This window comes from Eubalaena glacialis, chromosome 17 (assembly GCF_028564815.1).
Source record: "Eubalaena glacialis isolate mEubGla1 chromosome 17, mEubGla1.1.hap2.+ XY, whole genome shotgun sequence".
Classification (NCBI taxonomy): Eukaryota; Metazoa; Chordata; class Mammalia; order Artiodactyla; family Balaenidae; genus Eubalaena; species Eubalaena glacialis.
The window spans coordinates 28,639,303-28,662,088 of NC_083732.1; the positions used below are offsets into that span (position 1 = coordinate 28,639,303).

Sequence of the window (22,786 nt, forward strand, 5' to 3'; positions counted from 1 at the left end):
ATGATACTGATTTCCTTCCAGGTGGAATAATTTTATCCTCTAAATATTTTTTCTTAATAATATCAAGATTTTTTTTATCTGATTAAATCTCATGTGTTCTTTCCGTTATCTTAGCTTGGCTTTGTTATTCAATATCAGATAAACCATATCTTTCTTGTTTTTGATGAAGGATCTTAGATTCTTTGTATTAGCTTGATTTCTTGCTCTGTCTTTCATATTTGCATTCTCAATCAAAGAGTTCTTTAAAATTTTGTTTTCTCATGGAATTTTAACAGTAAGATTTAATTTAATGGATTTCTATTTTATACATGCTCATGGAGACTTTATGAAAGATTCATCTTTTTATTTTAATAAATGAAATTATGAAATATTTTTGTGGATTGCCAATAAATTATATGTCTTGCCAAAAGCAATAGATTTATTTTTAATTGAAAAGTCAAACTTTATCTATAGAACAAGATGTTTGGAGTGAGAATTCCTGAGCTCAGAGTCTTGGCACCACTACTTATTAGCTAAGTTACTTTGTGCAAAATCTCATACTTTCTCAACTTCAATTTGTATAAGTGGGAATTGACAATAGGATCCATGGCCCAAGATTATTGTGATGATTATTTTTTAATGTGTGTGAAAATGTGATCAACTGTTAAATGATATACAAATACTAGCAACCACTATCATCATTAAAGATGAGGTTAAAGTAGCATTATTACATTCTAAGCCTTTAGATAAGCATTTTTCAAGTTTCTTCCCTAAAGGCACTGTTCTTATGCTCAGAATTCTTATTACGCTCTTTTCAAAACAGTTAAAAAATAAAGTTCTTAAAAGATAATTGAAGGAAGGGATTTAAGCTAAATTTATTATATAGCCACGTGTCTCAAACTTCAATGTGCATAGCAATCACCCGGGTGTCTTGTTAAAATGCAGATTCTGATTCATCAGATCTGGGATGAAACCTGGATTCTGCATTTCTAACAGCTTCCTACATGATACAGATGCTGCTGTCTGCCAACCAAACTTTGAGTATCAGAGTTGTATACTACTCTCCACATAAAATGCTTTTAACTACCTAATATTAGCTTTGGCATTTCATCATATTTATGAATTATAAAATGCATACCACTGTAGCGTTGGTGTTTTAAACACTGAATACAAAGCCACCATGAAAAAGATCTGAGAAAACAAGTTCATATATACACATATGGAAAGAGAGACATTAGAAAAGGAAGAAAACAAAAAGAAGCAATACTCAAATCTTGGGGTCTTCTTTACTTCACTGATTGAGATCTGAGCTCCTAAAGAAATTGATAATCTAGACTCTCTCTTCATTGAATTTTACTTTCCTTACAGAATATTTTTTCCCCAAGTATGAAACTAAATAAACTCTTGGGATGCAAAGAAATTAATAGTGTTAAGTCTATGCATTTATAATGAACATATGGCTAAGATTATTTTTCACTAGGTATTTTTATATTAATTATCATAACAGTTGTCTCCACTATTGATGTCAATAGATCATTAGATGTATTTATAAAATTGTTAATCGAGGTTCTGAATATATTCATGATGCTGCTGGAACATTTATCCAAATTTTGTATTTTATTCATTTGGTTTTAGAGGTTTTATCTCTTAATAAAACATGTTGTTCTTCATTTTTACCTTTGTGGAGATTTGTAGAGATGGTCGTGGAATATAAAAATGCATTCTTCAAAAAATTTATCCAAGATTATATGAGATAAAATGATAGAAAAAAATCATCAAAGTTGAAAGTTTTAAGAATTAAGTAAATTCCAGTTTGATGATTGTTACCATTTGGTTTTTGCTTTACACCTGTTTGAAAATATGTTTGTGTTCTCTGCTAAATTACTTTAAACTGACATTTATTAAACATGCACCAAAGCCACAAAGTTTCATGGCTACTTATGCTTCAAGGCAAATCAAAGGTATTTTGACAATTAGCTAATGGAAGTTTCAATGGGAGCAACAAAGTTAAACAAAAAAAAAGAACAGAAACAAGATGAGGTTTTTGCAGAGTTTGCTGATAGATGTGGGTTTATGAAACTGCTAACACTATAACTGGTGTTTTGGGAGAAAACCACTTCATTTACCAACAATGGACACTTAAGGGCATTCTCAGCAATAGAAGACAGGGCAGCATGTTCACGAAGTACAAAGTCTACATCTTTATTGTGCCATTCACCACATTTACTATGGTTAGCTGCAGGTTTACCTTTCTCTGCGATATCCTGGGAACAGGAACAGCATTTATATCTATTTACCCAATACTTAGCACAGTACCTGGCACATTCTGTATGTTCAGTAATTATTTGATCAATGAAAGTGAATGATTTGTATCATCTCTATTTTCTTCGTAATATAACCATTATGTAATAGACATAAATAAAAATGGGCATTCAAGTATACATGTCCAATTTTTTTACTTCAGTTTCTATTGGGAAAAAAATCAGTTTGGATCTAAATAAGTCACATACAATGATCAGACTTACCAGTTAATTAATAATAAGTTCAAGTTTCCATTTTTATTTGTCCTTGCAGACCAAGCCTGAGAGCATTACAGTATTTTCTGGTAACAAATGGGAATCTGGCCAACCAGTGATCTTTGCATTAGCATTCTAATAACCAGAGGCCAGTCTGCCATAGTGCTGTGTCAGAACTAATTTATGAAACTACATCCAAAGGCTCATTAAAATGGTCACAATTCAGTGACTGCCCAGTGAAATTAGACTACAGTTTCATTCCCATAACAGAGAATATTTTAACATACTATTAAGGACATATTTCAAGTGTTAAAACTAGCTTTGATTCTGTGAAGGAAAAACAACAAGATTAGAAAGCCATTTACTTTTGTGCAAAATTGGTTCCACTCTCAGATTTAGGCTTAAAATGCTTCAAATGGTCATATTTTAGAACATATACTTGCCTCTCCAAGTCTGGTGCATTTTTCTCTTAGAGTAAAAGCACTTCTGGGCAGCTCTATCAAACCACAGGGTTGTGAACCTACATGGCCAAGAAATCTCAAGCAGCTCAGTTGAAAGTCAAATGTGTTTCCCCCACTGCTGCCAGACAAATCTCCCTACAGCATTTCTTTAATCATACATCTTCCCGCATGATGCCAAAACTCCTGGGGACTCAGAATATATTACTTTACAGGCTGCTTTCCACAGCCAAACCAGATTTAAGTGGCATAAAAAATGTGGCATCCAAAGTCTGGTTAAAAGCAATGAGATAGTAGGGAAAGTTCTAGAACATGAGTCTGGTACAGCTCCAGTCCAACTCTCAATCATCTCTTTCAGGGCAGGGGCAGGGTATCTCCTCTCCTACTAGTTCAGTGTCTGGCACATGGGCTGTGCTCAGTAATAAAGACTGCTGTAGTGAAATGAGCTGATGATATTATTATGAAAGCCATTTAATTTCTCAGTATCACAAACATCTATATACATGACATGGGAATAATGATCCCTGTTCTACTTATTTCACAGGATTTTTCTGAGGATCTAAACTAATAATAACTGCAAAAGCACTTTTTAGTGGTATGGTGCTTATACTAGGATAATGTATGGTTTTATGCATTCACTTGTCAAGCATAACAGACTATTTTCTTTATTTCCTGAATTTTTATTCAATGGAACAGTAATGAATCCCTAAATCATCCAAATGTGAAAGATAAAAGACTGAATAACTTTTCCTGGCAGTCTATATGCCATAGCTGAATTATTTAAACTTTTATTTAAACCTGGGGAAGGAAACAAAACAAAAAAATCCCAAGAATAAAGATATTATTTTTAATTAATTTCTTTAGAAAAATATTTCTTTTCCTTTTTTTTCTCCATCTAAAAAATAACACTGGTAATGTGGACGCCTTATTATACTGTAAGTTAGATGTCACTGCAATATCAAGGTGAAATTTCTCTAGAAATAACAGATGCCAGCAGGGATCACTAGTGGTAAAGCTAAGTAGCAAGTATTTGTTTATTGTAGCAGTATAAATGATGTGTAATTTAAAACATTAAATTAACTTTTCAAAAGAGGATATTCCAAATTGAATACATGGCAAAGAAATAAATGTGAAATATTTTTCTAAACATTTCAGGGTTATCTCATAAACCAGTGTTCTGGGGGCACTCTCTTTTGCTGGATGTTAACAGGTGTGCTATCCAAAAAATACTCGCTTTCTCTCTCTTTCATATATATATATATATATGAAAGCATTTGAGTTAAACATAACTGAATGTTTCTGTTTCCAGAATCTTTTCTTTTAATATGCATTACAAATACCTGAGAAAGGGATACATTATTGCATTTTTACCAAATTTATTTTACCGTGACTTATTTATTTGGCAACATTCTTATTAACACCTTCTAAAACATTGTTTAGATAAATACCACTTTAGGAAATGTTCTGACAAAGTGTGTTTGGCTGGACACACTACAACCCATGCAAGGACACACCTTCTGGCTTGTATGAATTTAGTTAACCGATGGATCCCTTGATCACCTACTGTATAAACAGCCCTGTGCAGGATGCTAACTAAAGGGCATAAGATGTTGAGTGAAGTTATGACTGCCTTTTAGAAGTCCAGAGTCAAAGGGAACAAACAGTCAGTAGTCAGTGCTGTGGGAACGATGTTGTGAAGTAAAATGGGAGTGCAAAGAGGGAGAGTCATGTCTGTTTGGGTGTAGAATTGGAGGTATCTTCCCAAGAGTCAAAAGCACAAAATAATTTAATGCTTTTACTATCATCTTTAGTAGTATCCTAACAAGAATTGGTCAAATAAATACATTTGCATGTGTTGGGTATCCTTTGCAAGTGTGATGCTTTGGAACAGTACCTGTCTCCACTTGCCTCATCTCATTTACCTCAAATCAGAATAGGTTCAGCTCATTGACTTTTTTTCAGTTCTGTGACTTTATAGTTATTTTTATCATGGTATTGACTTCACTTATTTAGTTTAAAAATAAAGAAGAAAAGAAAATTGATTAAATGTTAGAGCATTTAATATACTTTAAGTAATTTACTGTGAAAAGATAGTTAGTAGCCCAACAGGATATTTTTCAATTATTTGAATCTGAAATTTAATATTAGAAGGATAATTTGAGTACATTTTAATTTTTTCCTCATACTTTTTCATGCTCACTTGAAATATTGAAACTTCAAAATAGATACAGGGTCTGTCCTATAAGCCTCATGGTTGGTTCTTACAGAGGCTCATAATATCATATGAGAAAATGCAAATACCTCATCTCCCTCCATGTGGAGGTCTGCTGTCTCCAGTCATCTCCTAGTCATGGGTAAAGCTTTAAGTCCCTTCTGCTGTATTCCTATGCCTGGACAGAGTTGGGGGAGTTCCTCTACACAGGGGTGATGTCTAGTGAACCTGTTACCAACCAGGGTTCTTGACCTCTTTAATCAATAGAATTTGATCAGAGGCCAGACAAGAAATTCAGGCAAAGCTTTATTGGGCCTCCTGCTGCAGCAGGGGAGGAGAAAGAACAAACAGGTTCCCTTGTTTGCTCGCTTGCCTGGGGTAGGGGTGGGTTGGGGAGGGGGTGGGGCGGGGTGAGCTGGTTACTTATATGGGGTGAAGGTAGGGGTGTGTCCAGGGTTCAGGCCACAGGGGTGGCTTAGGGGGTTTGCCCACTCCTTTCTTTATGTCGTGTTCAAGGGCACGTGCAGTACCCTGCTTTTGCTCCTGACGCCCTGCTTTTGCTTCTGGCTCTACAGAAGTGGCAGTTGGCCTTTTTGGTCTTTTTGGTCTCTTTGTGTCTTGTTGTCCAGAGTTTGCCCCAATTGCACTTGCGCACAGTTATTTTTAGTCTCTTATAGTTTCTTTGTATTTTGTTGTTTGAGGAGACGTTTGTCCAGGTGCAAATATTGCAGCACTGCAGCAAAGTGTCCCAGCTCCCAGCCTGTCTCATACCCAAACAGAAACTCTTCAAGAGACTTCTTTCTAATGGTGCTCATCTAGTTTTACCAACCCCCTCTATGAGAATATGATTCTAATACTCAAATAATAGAGTCCACCAGCTTGGTATATAGGTACATCTATAGGTATTTCTGCATAACAAGTAGGAATTTAACTAAGATTTTTTTGGCCCATCTCAAAAGAATTTGCTAAGAATGATTAAGCTTACATCCTTTCTTGAGGATAGTATAAGATTTCTAAATATTAGTATTTAGTATGAATCTGTATGCAAACTCAGGAATTTAAGAAATAACACTTTATTTTTTGTATCTCAACATTTTACTCCAAAGTCCCTATCTTGTGAGAGTGACAGAAAATTCAACCTTGGTCATTCTTCCTCTTGTCTTGCCTGTGGGTGACTTGCACAGTGCCAGGACAATGAGGGAAGAAAGTCTCAGGAGGTCTCTCTGTAGCTGACCAAAAAGTTCAATGTTAAGAGTTGCTCACCAAAACCTCACCAACTCATGATATTGTCAGACTTTGTAAATTGTTGTAAATCCAATGGGTATCAGTTGTACATCATAGTGTTTTCATTTGCACTTACCATTACTACTGAGATTGAGAATCTTTTCATGTGTTTATTCAGCATTCATATTTTGCCTTCTGTAAAGTGCCTTTACTAGTTTTTGCCCAATTTCCTATTTGGTGGTTTGTCTCTGTTTCCTATTATATGAATGAATATATATTCCAAAAACAAATCCTTTGTCAAGGATTCCTTCATCCAATTTGTGCCCTTTCTTTTCATTTTTTTTATGTGACTTTGGATGGGCAGAAATTCTTAATTTTAATGTAATAGAATTTATCATTCTTATATTCTAAGGTTAGTGCTTTTTATGTCTTGTTTAAGATTATCCTTCCATACTCTGATCTCATAAATATATTCTACTATATTTCCTCCTAAAAGTTTTATATTTTTGCCTCTCACATTTAGGTTTTTAATCTAATAAGTAATTTATTTTTCTGTGTGATGTAAGTTAGAGGTCCAATTTCATATGTGTCGTTGCAGTCTAGCTTTTACCCATTGATCTGCTGTGCCAGCTTTATCATAATTCAAGTATCCATATATGTGTATGTCAGTTGGGGGATTCTGTACTCAGTTCCATTGGTTCATTTTCTTTGTACCAAAACTGTAGTCTTAATTACTACAGCTTAAAAATAAATCTTGATAAGGCAAGTTTGCCAATATTTTTTTCTCATGTATATCATGGCTATTTTGATGTTTTGCTCTATCATATAAATTTTAGAATCAACTTGTTAAACTCCACACAGACACAAAAAGAGTATTTGGGGATTTTATTGAAAGTACACAGAATCAATAAATCAACTTGGGGAGAAATGAAATATTTATTATATCAAGTATTCCAATTTCTCTTTGTATGTAAGGTAACTGTAAAATCTCCATAAACAGTTTTATAATTTTCTCCATAAACATCTTTCAAATTTTATAATGTATTTATCCCTAGGTACTTTACTTTTATGCTATATAAATGGCATCTTTTTAAATTATATATTTAAATACATATTGCTATGTAGAGATATGCAATTAAATTTTGTATATTGGCTTTAACTCCAACAAACTTACTAAACTCTCTTATTAATTGTAGTAATTTGTGGATGCTTTGGAGTTTTTATGTGGACCCACATAGTATCAGCAATTACGACAGTTTCATTTCTTCTTTCCCATTTCTGATGTTGTTTTCCTGTCTTACTTCACTGACTACAATATCCAGTACAATGTTATATAGAGTTGGTGATAGTGAATGCCTTTTTTTTTTTAAACATCTTTATTGGAGTATAATTGCTTTACAATGGTGTGTTAGTTTCTGCTGTATAACAAAGTGAATCAGCTATATGTGTACATATATCCCCATATCTCCTCCCTCTTGTGTCTCCCTCCCACCCTCCCTATCCCACCCCTCTAGGTGGACATAAAACACCTGGCTGATCTCCCTGTGCTATGTGGCTTTTAAATTCCTTGATCTTAAAGGAAATGTACCCGGTGTCTCACTATTAAGTATGCCATTTACTATGGATTTTATATAGATACTTTTTAGGAGGTGAAAGAAGTTTCCTTCTCTTCTTAGTTAAGGATTTTCCCACATATGGATGTTGAACTAGATGAGCATGTGTTTCCTATCCTTTAGTGTGGGCACTGTCTCCTGTCCCCTCTGATCCACAAGGAAATGAAAACTAAAGCTCAAGTTCTGGCTTCTACAAATGTCTTCAAAGACCAAGCCAGGTTCAGTGTTCCATTTCCATCTGACTTGCTATGTCCACTCAGATGTAGGCTTCCATGAATGCCTTACTTTCCTGTTAGCCCAATGTGTTTTTAAAAAGAGATGTATTATGCCATTTTCAGCAACATGGCTGGACTTAGTGACTGTCATACTGAGTAAAGTAAGTCAGACAAAGACAAATATATGATATTGCTTATATGCAGAATCTAAAAAATATGATACAAATGAACCTATTTACAAAACATAAATAGAGTAACAGACATAGAAAACAAACTTATGGTTACCAAGGGGGAACGGGGCGGGGGAGATAAATTGGCAGATTGGGATTGACATATACACACTACTATTTATAAAAGATGACTAACAAGAACCTACTGTATAGCACAGGGAACTCTACTCAATACTCTATAATGACCTGTATGGGAATAGAATCCAAAAAGAGTGGATACGTATATATGTATAATTGATTCACTTTACTGTATAGCAGAAACTAACATAACATTGTTAATCAACTATACACCAATAAAAATTAAATTAAAAAGAGATGACATTGTATTTCATCTAGACATTTTGGTTGTTTTTACTGATGGGTGGCTCATCCATCCCCAAACAGCATATTTAGTCCCCTGTACAAGAAATAGAACTTTGCCTTTCTTTTCTGTCAGAATAATGTCTCTCACTTCTTTCAAAGTTTTCTAGAAGTTCACCTCCTTTAGATTTTCTTTTTTATCATCCTCTTAAAATTTTAACCTTATTAAATCAAATTGTTTATGTCATTTCCCAAACCTTTACCATCCAACCTCATAACAGTTTTACACATTTTTTTTTAAGATTAAGATTGGTCAATTATTTGCAACTACTCTTTTGTCATGTACTTAAGCATCTTCTTGTCTCATCTTAGAGGCTTTATTATAGTTTTAGTTCATGAAGACAAGAGATGTGTTCTTTATTCCTTCTGATCACCCCAGAGCTCTGTAACTGCACATTCCAGTTGCTGAGTGCATTTTGTTTTTTCCTCAGTAAACCTGGTATGCTTTACAGTTCCACTCTTCTAACACTCGGAGAAGATATCACCAAAGAAAATATAACAATTCCTCTTAGGAACAAAGCTTTATTCCGCAAAAATGTCTATACAAACTGAGATGTTCCTGGCAAAACTCCAAATCAGTAGGATATCTCATTCTCTTTCTCTGTCTCTCACTCTTTCTATTTTTAATAAGAATTCCTGACTCCCCACCTTGTTCAACATTTTTTTTTCGTAGTACTTTTCACCTTCAGATATGTTATATAGCTTTCTTATTTGTTATGATTGTGTTTTAATAACTATCTCTCAAGCCCCCTCCCCGTAGAAGATAAGTCCCACGAGGGCATGGATCTAACCTGTTTGGTGAATGATGTATCTCAAACAGTGCCTGACCTAGAGAAGGTGCTCAATAAATACTTGTGAATGAATGAATGGCATATAACATTTGCATAGACAAATGACAAAAATAAAAATACAACTTCATGATTTACTTTTCTCAAAAGGTTTAATATTTTCTTAATCAGTGCTATTTTATTTTATGCTTTCAGATATCAACATGGCAGGAGAACCCAAACCATACAGACCAAAACCTGGAAATAAGAGGCCCCTTTCTGCACTTTATAGGTAAGTAAGCAAACACTATTTTATGATATGTAGTAGTGAAAAATTCTTGCAACTTTAAAAGGCAATATAACCTATAAGGAATCAAATGTTTTGAAGAGCACTTCTAACTGGCATAAAGTACAACAAAATGCTGGTGGCCAACATATAAATATATCAAGCAGCATTGGCAGCGATCTTGCCTAACCTTTTCATCTTTGCTTAAACAACCCTTCTACAAGATAGTCCTCTAATAAAATCTAATAAAAATCTCTCATGACTCTACCTAACAAGTGGTGCAAAGGTTAATATTTGTTAACTACTGCATGCCATGTACTACATATATTTTACATATGTTATTTAATTTAATTTAATTTTCACAGCAATCCTGCAATGTAGATATTGCTACTCTCATCTTATAGATCAAGAACCTGATATGCAGTTTCTTAGAGATCTTTCCTAGGTCACACCACTGGTAAATGATGGTGCCAATACTCAAACTCATGCTTTCTGATGCCATGCCCTGAATTCTTTCGAACAGATCATTCAGCCTCTTTGTTACAAAGGACATGTTCATTTCACCTCCATTTCACCAAAAAACAAATGCAATCCTTCTCTTTTCTAGAGAGGCATTAACAATTCCTCTAAACTTTCCTCATATATTTGGATATGAGTCAACCTAACACTCTGGTCTTTCTCCTCTACATGCCCCAGTTTATCAGTTTGTATGCCTATAATCTCAATTCCAGGTAGACGGAGTAGACTATACTTAGAATGTTTATTGTTCTATATATACTTCTATTAGGTTACGGAAAATTCAGTTGATTTGGAGAAGACCTCAAGATTAAACTCATGGAAATTTTGGTTCCTTTAAAAATGGCCACTTAAAAAAAAACCAGTGCTCTGCCGCTAAGCCATATGTCCCACTTCATGTAGTTTTGCCATTGGTTTTTGTAATCTAAGTGCTGACTTTGCATCTCTCTCTGTTAAATTCCCTTTTGTTAGACTTAGCCAATTGTTCCAGGCTATTGAGATCTCCTATCATCCAATTTATTTGGTCTTGTCCCAGATACATAATCTTCATTCTGTCCGTGTTCACATCCAAAAAGCTAATGTAAGTGCTGAGCAAGGTCCCTTTTTTCCTGATGTCATTTGGATAAAGGAGAATTGAGTTATACATATCAAAATTGATGATATTCTGATATAGTATAGCAAGAAGAGTGCTCAAAAGATAGTTTGGAGCTGTTTCCTTGTCTTTGTTCTCAGAAAATTAGAAAATCTCCTTTTCAGCCACTCACAGCTTCATTTCTCGGTCTATAAAATGAAAGGGTCAGAACTAGATGAGTTCTAAGGTCCTTTTCAAGCCTAATGTCCCAGGATTCTCTAATGTATGACCATCAGCGATCTTAAAAAATACATTGGAAATATATCTTAATTGTTGTTTTCACTTTGGCTGTGTACATTTATTTAATTTTAATAAATATTTTTATATAAAAAGGGAAAGCTACAGAACTTAACAATTGTTGATAATTGGTCATAAGGCAGTATTGATGTTAAAGGTTAGAGATGAAGTCGTCAACAAAAGGCAAATGATGCTTTCTGTACCTTGTTTGAGGTAAAAGACAATGTTTAAAAAACTGAGAAATACAAATAATTTTTGATCAGATTGATTTAAAAATGTATGCATAGAGCTGCAGCACATGCAGAATGTTTGAAAAGTCATAATTTCAATTATTACCAGAAGAAGCTGTCAGTGGCTTTTATTCTCATCAAAGAGCTACCACTGTCTGTGCGATGATGTTAATTTTTTATTTTCCCTGTTCTTGGAGTGTTTTGATTTACTTACAAGAATAGAAACTTATGACAAGAAACAAATGTCTTTTTAACTGTTATTTCTCTATTACTAAGTTCTGCTGACTTGTGAATTCAGAAGAATTAGAAGCAGAAGTTTATTTAAATCTGATATATTGTATACAAATCACATTAGTGGGGAAATATTTATTTATCCTATTTTCATCTGTTTACACAAAAGAAGGCTGGGATGTTATGAAATTGCAAAACGATAACAGAGGGAACAAAAGAGAGTGAATGTGCAGCCTAGAAAGCCCTTTCATACACATGCCCTCATTCTTACATAAGCTTAATAATAATAATACGTTACTTTTATGTAGACAAAATGTGTTTTCATAGTCATTATTCATCTGTTCACCACAGAACTCCACAAAGTTGGTATTATGTGCCTTGCTTTATAGATGAGAAAACTAAGTTTCCAAGACAATAAAAGATTTGCCCAAAGAAAGGTAACAAGATTAGGAACTGAACACTGGTTTTCAGCTTTCAACTCTAAAGATCTTGCCACTTGATCACAACTCCCCATATTTACTGCTACCATCTAAACAATGCAGATTCTAAAAAGCAGAAATCCTGCCCACCAAAACCAATAATCAATTATGTTTCTGTCCAGGATTATCATGCCAGCGGGTGGCAAAAGAAAGCCTGCACACTGTACATAGTATAAGAACAAGAGTTACCACCAATCTGTGTGATCATAGGGCACAGGTTTTGAGCTTCAAGTTCTTTATCTAACATAATAGTTGTATAATTTTTCTTGATACTGTAAAATGGAATAATTGAGATGAAAGCACTTAGCTGATTGTGGGGAATATAGTAGCAGCTTGAAAAAGTGGTTTCTGCTTTCCTATTTTTTACATCTTTGGGTCTGTTTCCTTATCTGTAAAATGAAAGAGCTGGAACAATTTCATTTGTTCATTCATTCATTCTTTCATACAAGACATATTCATTGTGAGTCTACTATGGTCTAAACACTAAGGTGGCTCTTCTTCTAGACAAATGGCATAGAAAATGCCAAGGCTGAAGGGCAAGGAGAGAGCATAATAAAATAAAAGTAAACTATTTTTATGGTTATAGGTAACTTCTGATCTACCTTGTGCCCTAAACTACTATGTCTCTATATCTATTTACTCTATTAGGGATGTCAGTGATCTGCTATCAGACTTTCTTCTTCACTTATGTCTATTTTACCTGCATGATCAACCACAGAGTAGTATTTACATAGAATATTCACTGAAGCATTGCTTTGATTTGTTACTTCTTTTAACAGGATTTTCAGTTTAGCCAAACAACCTTCTCTAAGATTTTGTCATGTGCTAAGTTAACATGGTACACATAGAAGACACAAATTTTAAAAAACTGAGTAAAGCTTCAATATATTAATATCTTATACATGAGTTAGATATACATATAAATAAGGAACATAAATGAAGTATGCATACATTTCTACAAGGAAATAAATGAGAGAGTTATAGATTCTGCCTGGTGGACAGGGAGTGAAAAGTCTGGATGCCTCTAGAGCCAACTTCTGAACAAGCAGGCATTCACTCTGCAGACAAAGGGGAAGAAGGGCATGCCAGCCAGAGAACATTTGCAGGGACACAGACACAGAGATGAAGATGAGCATCTCATGGTGAGAGCTAGGATAGACCACTTGGACCACCATGTTATGGTGGCTCAGGCTGTCAGCATCCTTATCTGGCTGCTTATCAGACTAAGGACATTTGGGTTTTATTCTGCAGGCAACAAGGAGCCATTTGAATATGATGAGTGACTGGAAATGGGATGTGAGTGAGAGTCACAGATATGTCCAAGGTTTCTAGGGGAATGATCACATGATTCTGCCGAAGAAATAGGAAAGGCATGATGAGCAGCAGCAGGGTCAGGTTTGGGGTTGGCGGAAGGAAGTAAAAAGAAATTATTGCAGTCTTGCACATGAATCCATAGAGACAGACAATTCATTAAAATAGCACTTATAATAAAAATGTCTCCTATTAGAGTCTATTTGTAAATGACACATAATTAATCATTTGTGAACATTCCATAAATATTGGACCTAGTCCTAATGGTGAATAGCAAATCCATTCTCTAGAAAGAATATTGTAACTTTTCACAAATTGCTGCTTCAAATGTGCTATGTACATTACACAGTGTCTATGGTGCTGGGAAATAAAGTGAGTTTCCCAGCATGCCAAGTTCCAATTAATGCTAAACAATTGTTAAATAAGAATAACTGTATGATGGTTTTGCTTCTGCTTGCAAAGGAGACAGACCTTTCCTCTCTGATGTGAATAAAGCTGACAACCAGAGCACACAGATATTATTTATCAGAGCTGAACAGCACAGGTTTTAACACCAAGAAGAAGCCCTCTGGGTCACAGGGAGCACAGCTCAGTGAGACACATAAAACATCAAGTTTCATCCCACTCATTTCATGGCTATTACTAGATATTATTCCCAAACATGGTTTTATTGCTGTACACAGTTGTTTTTCATAGCAACCTTCTCACCTCACAGAGATGACCATGGGAATAAGGATTGCCAATGCAAGTACCTTTAAGACTCCTTAAGATTGTCACAGGGTAACCTACAGTATTACCATTTTAAGATCACCACAATTAGAGGTGATAGCCATGAATGCGGGTTACATTATAGGAATGTCAATGATCAAAAAACTTTCAGAGTGTGAGCCGAGTAAGGTGACTCTACAGCAAAATATCTCTGGTAATTTGTTTACCACTTGACCTACATGAGTTCTGTTTTCATCCTTCATGGTAACTCTGGCACATCATGGGAAAGGGGGACCCTCAGGTGACCCACAGTGTCTCATAGAACCTTGACAATAGAAATGAAAGCAATAGAAGCTAATTTCAGCTAATGCTAAATACCAAACATCATTATGGAGGAAAACTGGCCGGGACATCTCCACTGCATTAACTTGCTCTGTTTGCTGAGTAAGTTTACCAATTAGCTATTGATTATTATTATTTTATTTACGTCTTCTTTTATAATGTCAAGGATAATACACCCTCACTTTGAGAAGTTTAATCCTTCCAGTGCCAGTGCCTCCCTTTGCACTGGTAAAGTCATCCATTTTACCTGCCTAGTCAGGTGAGCTCACTCAGGAAGCCATCTAGGGATGGGCTCTGTGGTTTTTAAATGGACTGTGAGGAGGACAGGGAAATGTATTCCTACCCCCTGCACTAATGCATCCTGTCCTGAAATGTATACAAGCCCAGCACTGACAGGCCTACAAGGTTCAACTTAAAATTCAGTTGTTGCTGGGTCTGTGTAGCAATTGCGATCTCTTTTTTGCTCCTGATCCAGTCTTTCCTGGGCAATGAACTTACTATCATGAAAAGTGTAGTTGCCAATATCCACAAGAGAAAATACACACAAAACAGTGTTTACTTCTAAAACTCAAAGCTGAACATCCATGTATCTGGGTAACTGAGGGTGTCTTCTCTTTAATTCACACTTCCCAAGCAAACATAAAATGCTGCTGAAGCAGAAAATGTTCCAAACATTCACTTTGTGGATGCTTCAATATTGTGCATATGCTTGATGAAGAGAGGGTTAAGTGGCCTGGATCCTAAAAATGGCAAAGCTTCACCAGTGGTTCGAATTGGATCTCTTATTCCTTAGCTTTTCCAGCTGCATAAAGGAAGAAGAAAAGTTTCCTGAAAGATGATGTGTGTTTTAGGAGCCTGGAACTGTTACAGATGTTTTCCACGTTTTAGTTATTTTCATTATTATGATGATTCAAAGAAAAGGTCTATAATAAAGTATTCTAAGAAGTTACTTAAAATGAGCTGTGAGCTATGATAATGTTGCTAAAATTTGCACAGTTAACTAAACAGGTTAATGTTTCTTATAACTGCCTAAAGAGGAGACTTAAAAAAAAAAAAAAGATTACACTTACTTATAGTATATACCTCGTATTTCAATACTAAGTGAATGTAATTTATAAACCTTTTAATATGAAATGTGTAAAAGAAATGCTGACACAATACCCATTAAAATAGTTCTGCTGCAGGCAATTCTCTGCTAGGTTAAAGGATGACCTATATGCAGTCTTCTGTTATGTTTTTAATGCATAAATATCCATGAATATTTTCTTGCATATAGAAAGAATATGGTACTGGTATAAGGAGACTGGATGGTACAGTCCTTGATGCAGAGAATTCATCTTTAAGGCTTTTTGAAACATTACAGTTCTATTTGTTTGATTTGAGGCAATTTATGATAAATCAAAGGAAGCAAAATGATACAACAAATTTTAAGAAGAGGTAAGAGCCAAGAACGAGATATGAGTTAGGAGTGGGGTGGGTGGGTAGGATCAGACAAATTATACTTAGAAAATGTATGTAATAATAAGGTATTAAAATTGGGCATCAAACTTATCCATGAGATTCCTAGCAGTCAGTGCAAAAAGAGGGTACATGATAATTTACATAATCATCTATTAAAAGAGAGTACTCCAATCTGTGATGAGAAACTATTTTTTTCCCTAATTCTCTCTTCTGAGAGAATTATTAATCGCATATGAAATCATCTAAACAGCGTAGTAGATACCACCCTCAGTAGCAGTTATACAATACACACACACATGCACACACACACACACAATATTTTTAAACTAATGGGAGTTTTATTATGAAGTCTCTCAGCAAAAGCCAAGGATAAACTGCAGTAGAACAAGCCACACAGTTTTTCTTTCTGCTTCTCCCAAAGCAATTTACCATCCTGGGACAAACTGCATGAAACTCAGAAAGATGTCCCAAGATGGCTAGATCTGTAGAGCAGCCTCGGCTCAAATCACCCACATAGCTGCATGCTGGGAGGAGAGGGCTGAGCCCTTGATTTTCTTGTCTACCCAGCCCCAGAGACTGGAAGAAAAAAGACCATGCTTAGATGTTTATGACCTTTCACACAGGGGTCTCTTGACCTGTTACTTAATATTCTTCCTCTGTAATTGGGAGAAATGGAAAAGGAATGATAAACCTAGCATGGGAGAGAAAGCACTGAAATTTCACCTCATCCTCACAGTTGGCAGGTGTAGATTAAGATACACAACTCTTTTCTTCTAGCTGGTAGTTTTACTGTACTTTAGAAGCTCCTGCCTGCCATGAAATAGTTGCTTTCTTTCATTTGTGAAAACGGGGTTTTCTGTTGAATCAAAGCCTCCTCATCAAGAGGACTCAGGTGTTATTGTCTTTGTGTTATATATTCCCTGTGTCTCACTCTGTTTTTCATGCTTTCATGATGGGGTATTAGAGTTAGGGCACTGACAGTAACACTGCTGGTCCCCACCAGAGCATAGGAGGATGGTGAGAATCTCTCATGGCTGGGTCACTGGGGAAGTGCTCCCTGCCTGAGAGGAAGGTGCTTTCTGGATTTTACCTTCCAAAAGACATCTTGCTTGGTCACAAGATGGAGTGTCTTCACTATCAGTGCTGATTTCATATGTTTTCATTCTTTTATTTTTTTGATCATTACAGTAACCTGTTATTTTAGGATAGCCCTTGGTAGAGAATTTAAGGCCCTGAGCTTCTAATCTAAGTTGTTTGTGTTTATTTTTGAAGAGTTAGTTTATTCCTCTTTTGCCCAAAAGGGCTCATATCATTTACATCTTCTCAATCTATACATAAATTAAAAATTCCAGGATATGTTGCCCATTCCACAAGATTACATGGAAGGGAGCATGAAAAGAAATTTAAATGTGTCTAAAGTCCTATTTTTTAAACAAATCAAATTAAAGCCTAAAAATTTTTTACTGTGGGAGTGGTACCCTCTCTTTACACTGTTTTTAATATAATTAAAACCAAAATCTTCTCCAAACCCAGAAATCCTCTGCACAAAGTTAGTAGAGAAAGAAAACACTTATTATTGAATAAGCATTAATCTAGAATGCCATACACATCACAGGTAATCCACTAAGAGATTGCAAAAACAGAAAGAAATCTCACTCTTTTATATCCTGAAACAGCTATAACCCATTTCATACATGTTCTCAGGATATACCATAACTATTTCTCAAGTAAGAGGCCTGACAGCACCATTCATCATGCATAGTTCATTGTAAATTCACCAGGTAATTAGGGTGACCATCTGTGTTAACCAATTGGTAGTTGGATTTATCCAGAGGAAAATTAACCTTCTCATATCTTTGTGACAGGTAGTAGTTTCACACCTTGGAACACCTAAATTAGACTCCTACCTTTCCAAAGAAATGGGGAGATAGGTGTGCTATCTCCCTTGATACTTAAATTTCAAAGAGATGGCTCCTGGGTCCTAGAGAATAGACACGCCTAGGTCATAAAGCCCTATCTAATCTTCAAAATAATTTATATACATTTCAAAGAAAGAAGAAAGTCCTTACAATGACAAGTTTTCTAAAGTAAATGCTCAAAAGGAGGGGGGGGGAAATCTCTTCCTTTATTTTCAAGAGGAAGTATTAAGTTTTAAGTTCTTAGGTTTTTGTCTCAATTTTTTAAAGTACAATTGAGAGTGATAATTAAGGACTGGCTTGTGTTAGACTGATGGAAAGCTCCTTTTATTACACTCCTGCCCCAGAGGTTAACCTTTGTACTGCCCCACTGACTGCTCCTCTGAAGCACCAGGGCTTCTGTAACATTCCCATCACACATAGGAGGATGCTTTATGACCAGTCTGACTGCTTATTTTCTAACAACTGGGAAAAAAGTAAGAAGAAAAGTGCCATGATGTAGAGAAATGTCTGAGCCCATACAAAATGAGGAGAGGAGAGGATAAAATGAATATGTATAATATAGATGGATGTGATTGGATTAGTGAGAAATTAAATAGCTCTTTTTCCTCTATCATATTGTCTCACCTTTACAATGTCATTGTTTTTTTAAACCACATATGGCTATTTTATAAAATTAACTAATTTTACCATCTTTATAAAAAAGTATCTTATAAAAAAATACTTTATAATAAAGTATTTTCCCCTGGTCAATTAAAGTTTGAAAATATCACAAATTGTAAGGTAATAGAAAATACTGAGTTATAGAAAGATTTATTCTGAAGTTTTAATTATAAGCAGGTTCTGCACAATAAAAAAGTGAAGTTTATAAGTTTGTTATAAACTTTGGTTGGCTTTAAATATATTAATTAGAAAATAGTCCACAATTTTCTTGTAAAAATTACATAAAACTTTTGATGTCTTTGCAAGAATAATTCTTCTGACTGAGTTAAGTACTAAAAAACAAATGCTTCCTTTTTTGATATCTAGACAGATGAGGGCAAAAAAGGCAACATAGTCTCACCAGATTATCAGTCAGCTGTGTATGATAAATTCTTTGAACAAAAATTCATCTTTTTGGAAATTAATTGACTCTATTAAACTTTCAAAATTCCTTTCTAGTGGAATGATGACATTATTGATAATTCATCCTATTGGTATTGTTAAATATCAGAATAGAGCACTGGGGGATATCCTTCCAAATTGAAGTATTGAAATGTATTTCATGTATGTTTATTCTGTGCTGGACTCAAAGGACAAGGAGCTTGTTCTGAGTTAAGAACATTACATTGCAAATGAAACTGAGTTGCTGTATAGTTTGCACTTTAGTATTTGTTTGAAATATCTTCTCTCCAGCAAAATCTCCACTTATGTTTCAGAATTACTCAGTCTGAAAAGATATTAGTGGTCATGAGAAGGTGCACTGAATTGGAAGTTTGGAAACCTGCAACCACGTCCTGTGTCTGCTACTACCTGCCCATGCCACCTATGTAATTATAAGCAATTAACCTCTTTTAAGCCCAGTTTTCTCATAATAACATGAAGGAATCGTTAAATCATTTCTTAATTTATTCCCATTTCTAACATTCTGGGATCTTGCTATTTACTTTCTAATCCAGAGAGTAAAGTAAGGCATAGGTGCTTCATTATCAAGTTTATGTCTTTATTCCTTCAAACGCTATCCAGTATCTTAAAATATTCATATCTTTTGACTAAGTAATTCGATTTCTGGAAGTATGTCTAAGTAAATAATCCCAAATATTTAAAAATGTAAAAAGAAATGAAATTATTCCTAGATGTTCTTTGCAGTTTTATTTATAATATTGAGTAATCTGATTCGACCAAAATATTATGCAGTAATGGATATGACACATCCAGTAGATGGAATGTTCACAAGGTATTCAAGTTACAAGAGAAAAGATTTAAGATATGAGTAGAAAAATAAAGCAAAATTATATACACAGCATATATAATAGCATCTAATTACATAAACAGTATGTATTATAGAAACAGAAAAACAAAACTACGTACAAATGAAACAAATATATGCAGAGAAAAAAATAGAGGTCAATATATTAGCTGTAATTGTCTTTGGACAGTGAGGGTATCGATAATATTTTTATTGCAACTTTAGTACCTAATGAAAATTTTCTTTAATGAGAATTTTCTAACCAAAAAGAGAGAGAGACAGATTTTAAAAGCAGATTTTACCAGTGGTAGATGATAAACACAAAAGCACTCATGCAGGCAAGAATGAGGAATTTTGTGTTCAGTGTTGTGCAAAACCAGTTAAACAGATACAGCCCTTCATCTTTAGAACTAGACTCTTAGTCATCATGGTTATTAAAATGTTAATTTTCTAAAAGGGTAACTTCATTAACATTTGTCTTACAGTTCAGCTCAGGCCAACAGCTCTACATGGAGAGGTGGTCCCTGCCAGGGCTAACTGCAGGATTAGGAGTGCACAGTGCAGAGAGGAGTGGAAGGAGCAGGGTGCAAGGGGGAGAGCAGCTGAAGTCATCTGATCTTCAAGAACAAAAAAGTCAAAATTTATGAGCCCTTAAAGTGGTGCAATAAAATAACTAATCATGAATGCATGGGGATGGCAGTTCTTCTGACTACAGATTAGTGAGCCAGTAGTAAGACAATGGTGCTTGCCTGACAATAACTGTCCCCTTGTACTTAAAGCTGTATTTCAGCCACTTTGCTGCTGCTGCTGCTGCTGCTTTAAAAGGGCATAGTGTAGTGAGCTACAAATAGTAACAGAATAGTTTTGAATAAAGCGCAGGTTATAGCCTCAGTGTGCAGTGTGTAGTATATGACAGAAAGAGAAGGCAGAGGTTTTGTGTTCCTGACTCTTAACAGAGAGAATCTATCACTGCAGGACAGCTAGTCATAAAGAGTCTGGGTACAGTAAATGTATCAGGATGTACTTTTAAGAAAATGATACACCAACAAATAGCTAAGTTTAAAAAGGAAGCAGAGGATGACCCACAAAATACAGATAATCATGTGTGAAATAGAATTTTGAGTTGGATTGCCTAGCAACTGTTACAGGCACCTTAAGTGCTATTCTTACTAAAACTATCCGCAACATCAGGGTGAAGACATTATTATGATATTGTGACAATTCTAGAAGAACTTAAGTAGAACTGTAACTTCTAATTGCTTGATTTGCTGAAGACTTTGTTTTTCTCATTTTTTTTACTCTTTATTATGTACACTCAATATAGCACATCCCATGTTTAGAGGGTTGAGAAAAGAAATATTATACGATTAATATTTGAAAATACAAACTAAATTGAGTGTAAAAATGTTGAAATATGTGGCATGAAAAAAACCCATAAAGATACTGTGAAAGAAATAAGTAATACCAGACATCCATTTTAACTGAAAAATCAAACATATATTTTTGTAATATAATGCTGAAGAAATAAAAAGCAAGAAAAAAAAGCTTTGTGTATAGATGAGAATAATGTGGTCAGGCAGTTATCAGACAGATATTGTATACTCAGTCTGGCCAGAGAGAGTTGTCATCCAGTGGCCAAGTTATGAGTATTGGGCATAGACCCAGATCCAGAACAAAGCTCCAGTCCTGGGATATTGACTGAAAAAGTCTGGGAAGGCAACTGCACAACCCAGTCAGCTGGTCTCCATGATGGATCTTGAGATAGCACCACTAGAATTTATTAGGAGCCAAGAGAGAAACCAAATATTAGCCACAACTCAAAATGATAGAGACAGAGAGAGAGAGAGAGAGAGAGTCAGAGAGAGATGAAAGACAAAATAAGAATTTCAGATGGGGTCAGCCCTAAGAGTATATGGTAGAATGATGGAGACTTGGAGAAGAATTTCTGATCCCAGCAATTTTGAATGGACCACAAAATCTCAAGCCTCGAAGAATGACTTATCTCTAAGCCTCTATAAAAAGAGCTGGTTCAGGGATTGACCAAATTCAGCCTATATTAGAGACACTTAGTGGGTTTAATGGAGGAGAAGAAAACACAGATTCACTGATACAATCATTCATCAAGTAATTAACAAAACACCTACTAGAGTTTGTTCTGGGAACTGAGAATGTATCAGCTAACCAAATGTGTAAGAATCCCTGACCTGGTCTTCAAGTGTGAGGTAAGTGATAATAAACAAAAATAAACAATGAAATTAACCATAAGTTAGAAGGTAGGTGTTAAAGAAAATGTAAAGCAAGGAAAGAGGTATAAAGGAGTGGGAAGGGGATAAGTGTTGCAATTTGCAATAGGGTGGTCCATGAAGACCTAGCTGAGAAGGTAACATTTGAGCAAAGATTTGAAGGAAGTGATAAGCAGGTAAGGTTTTACCTGGGAGAAAAGTGTCCTGTGCAGAGCAACTAGCAGCACGAAGGCCCTAAAGCAAAAACATACCCATGTGGTTAAGAAAAAGCAAGGAGGCCAATTTTCCCCAAGCAAATGGTAGAGATTTAATGGGGGGCACCAAGTCATGTAAACCCTTGTAGACCATTGCAGTTCTTTGGCTTTTACTCTGAGTGAAAAGGAGGGTCTTTGGAAGGTTTTAAGCAAAGGAGTACCATGACAGGACTTAAATTTTAAAGGGTCACTTTAGCTTTATGTTGAGAACAGGTTATAGAAGAACGAGGGAGGAACATGGGAAAACAGGCAGGAGATTTTGGTGACTCAGATGAAGTGGTAGCATCTGAGATGAAAACACTGGTTATGTTATGGATATATTTTGAAAGCAGAGCCAACAGACTTACTGACAGATTGAATGTGGACTGTAAGAGAAAGTACAGAGTCAAGGATATTATTTTCCACTGTTATGTAAAATG

General features: G+C 35.2%; 1 protein-coding gene across 6 annotated transcripts in view; it reads left to right on the plus strand.

Moving 5' to 3' along the window:
• Positions 1 to 22,786, plus strand: part of RALYL (RALY RNA binding protein like) — an 867,550-nt gene that overhangs the window by 660,713 nt on the left and 184,051 nt on the right. For all 6 annotated transcript variants that reach the window (XM_061172228.1, XM_061172229.1, XM_061172227.1 and 3 more), the window contains one exon: positions 9,791 to 9,866. In XM_061172228.1, the coding sequence (XP_061028211.1) occupies positions 9,791 to 9,866 (76 nt within the window). The remainder of the gene's footprint in view (positions 1 to 9,790; positions 9,867 to 22,786) is intronic.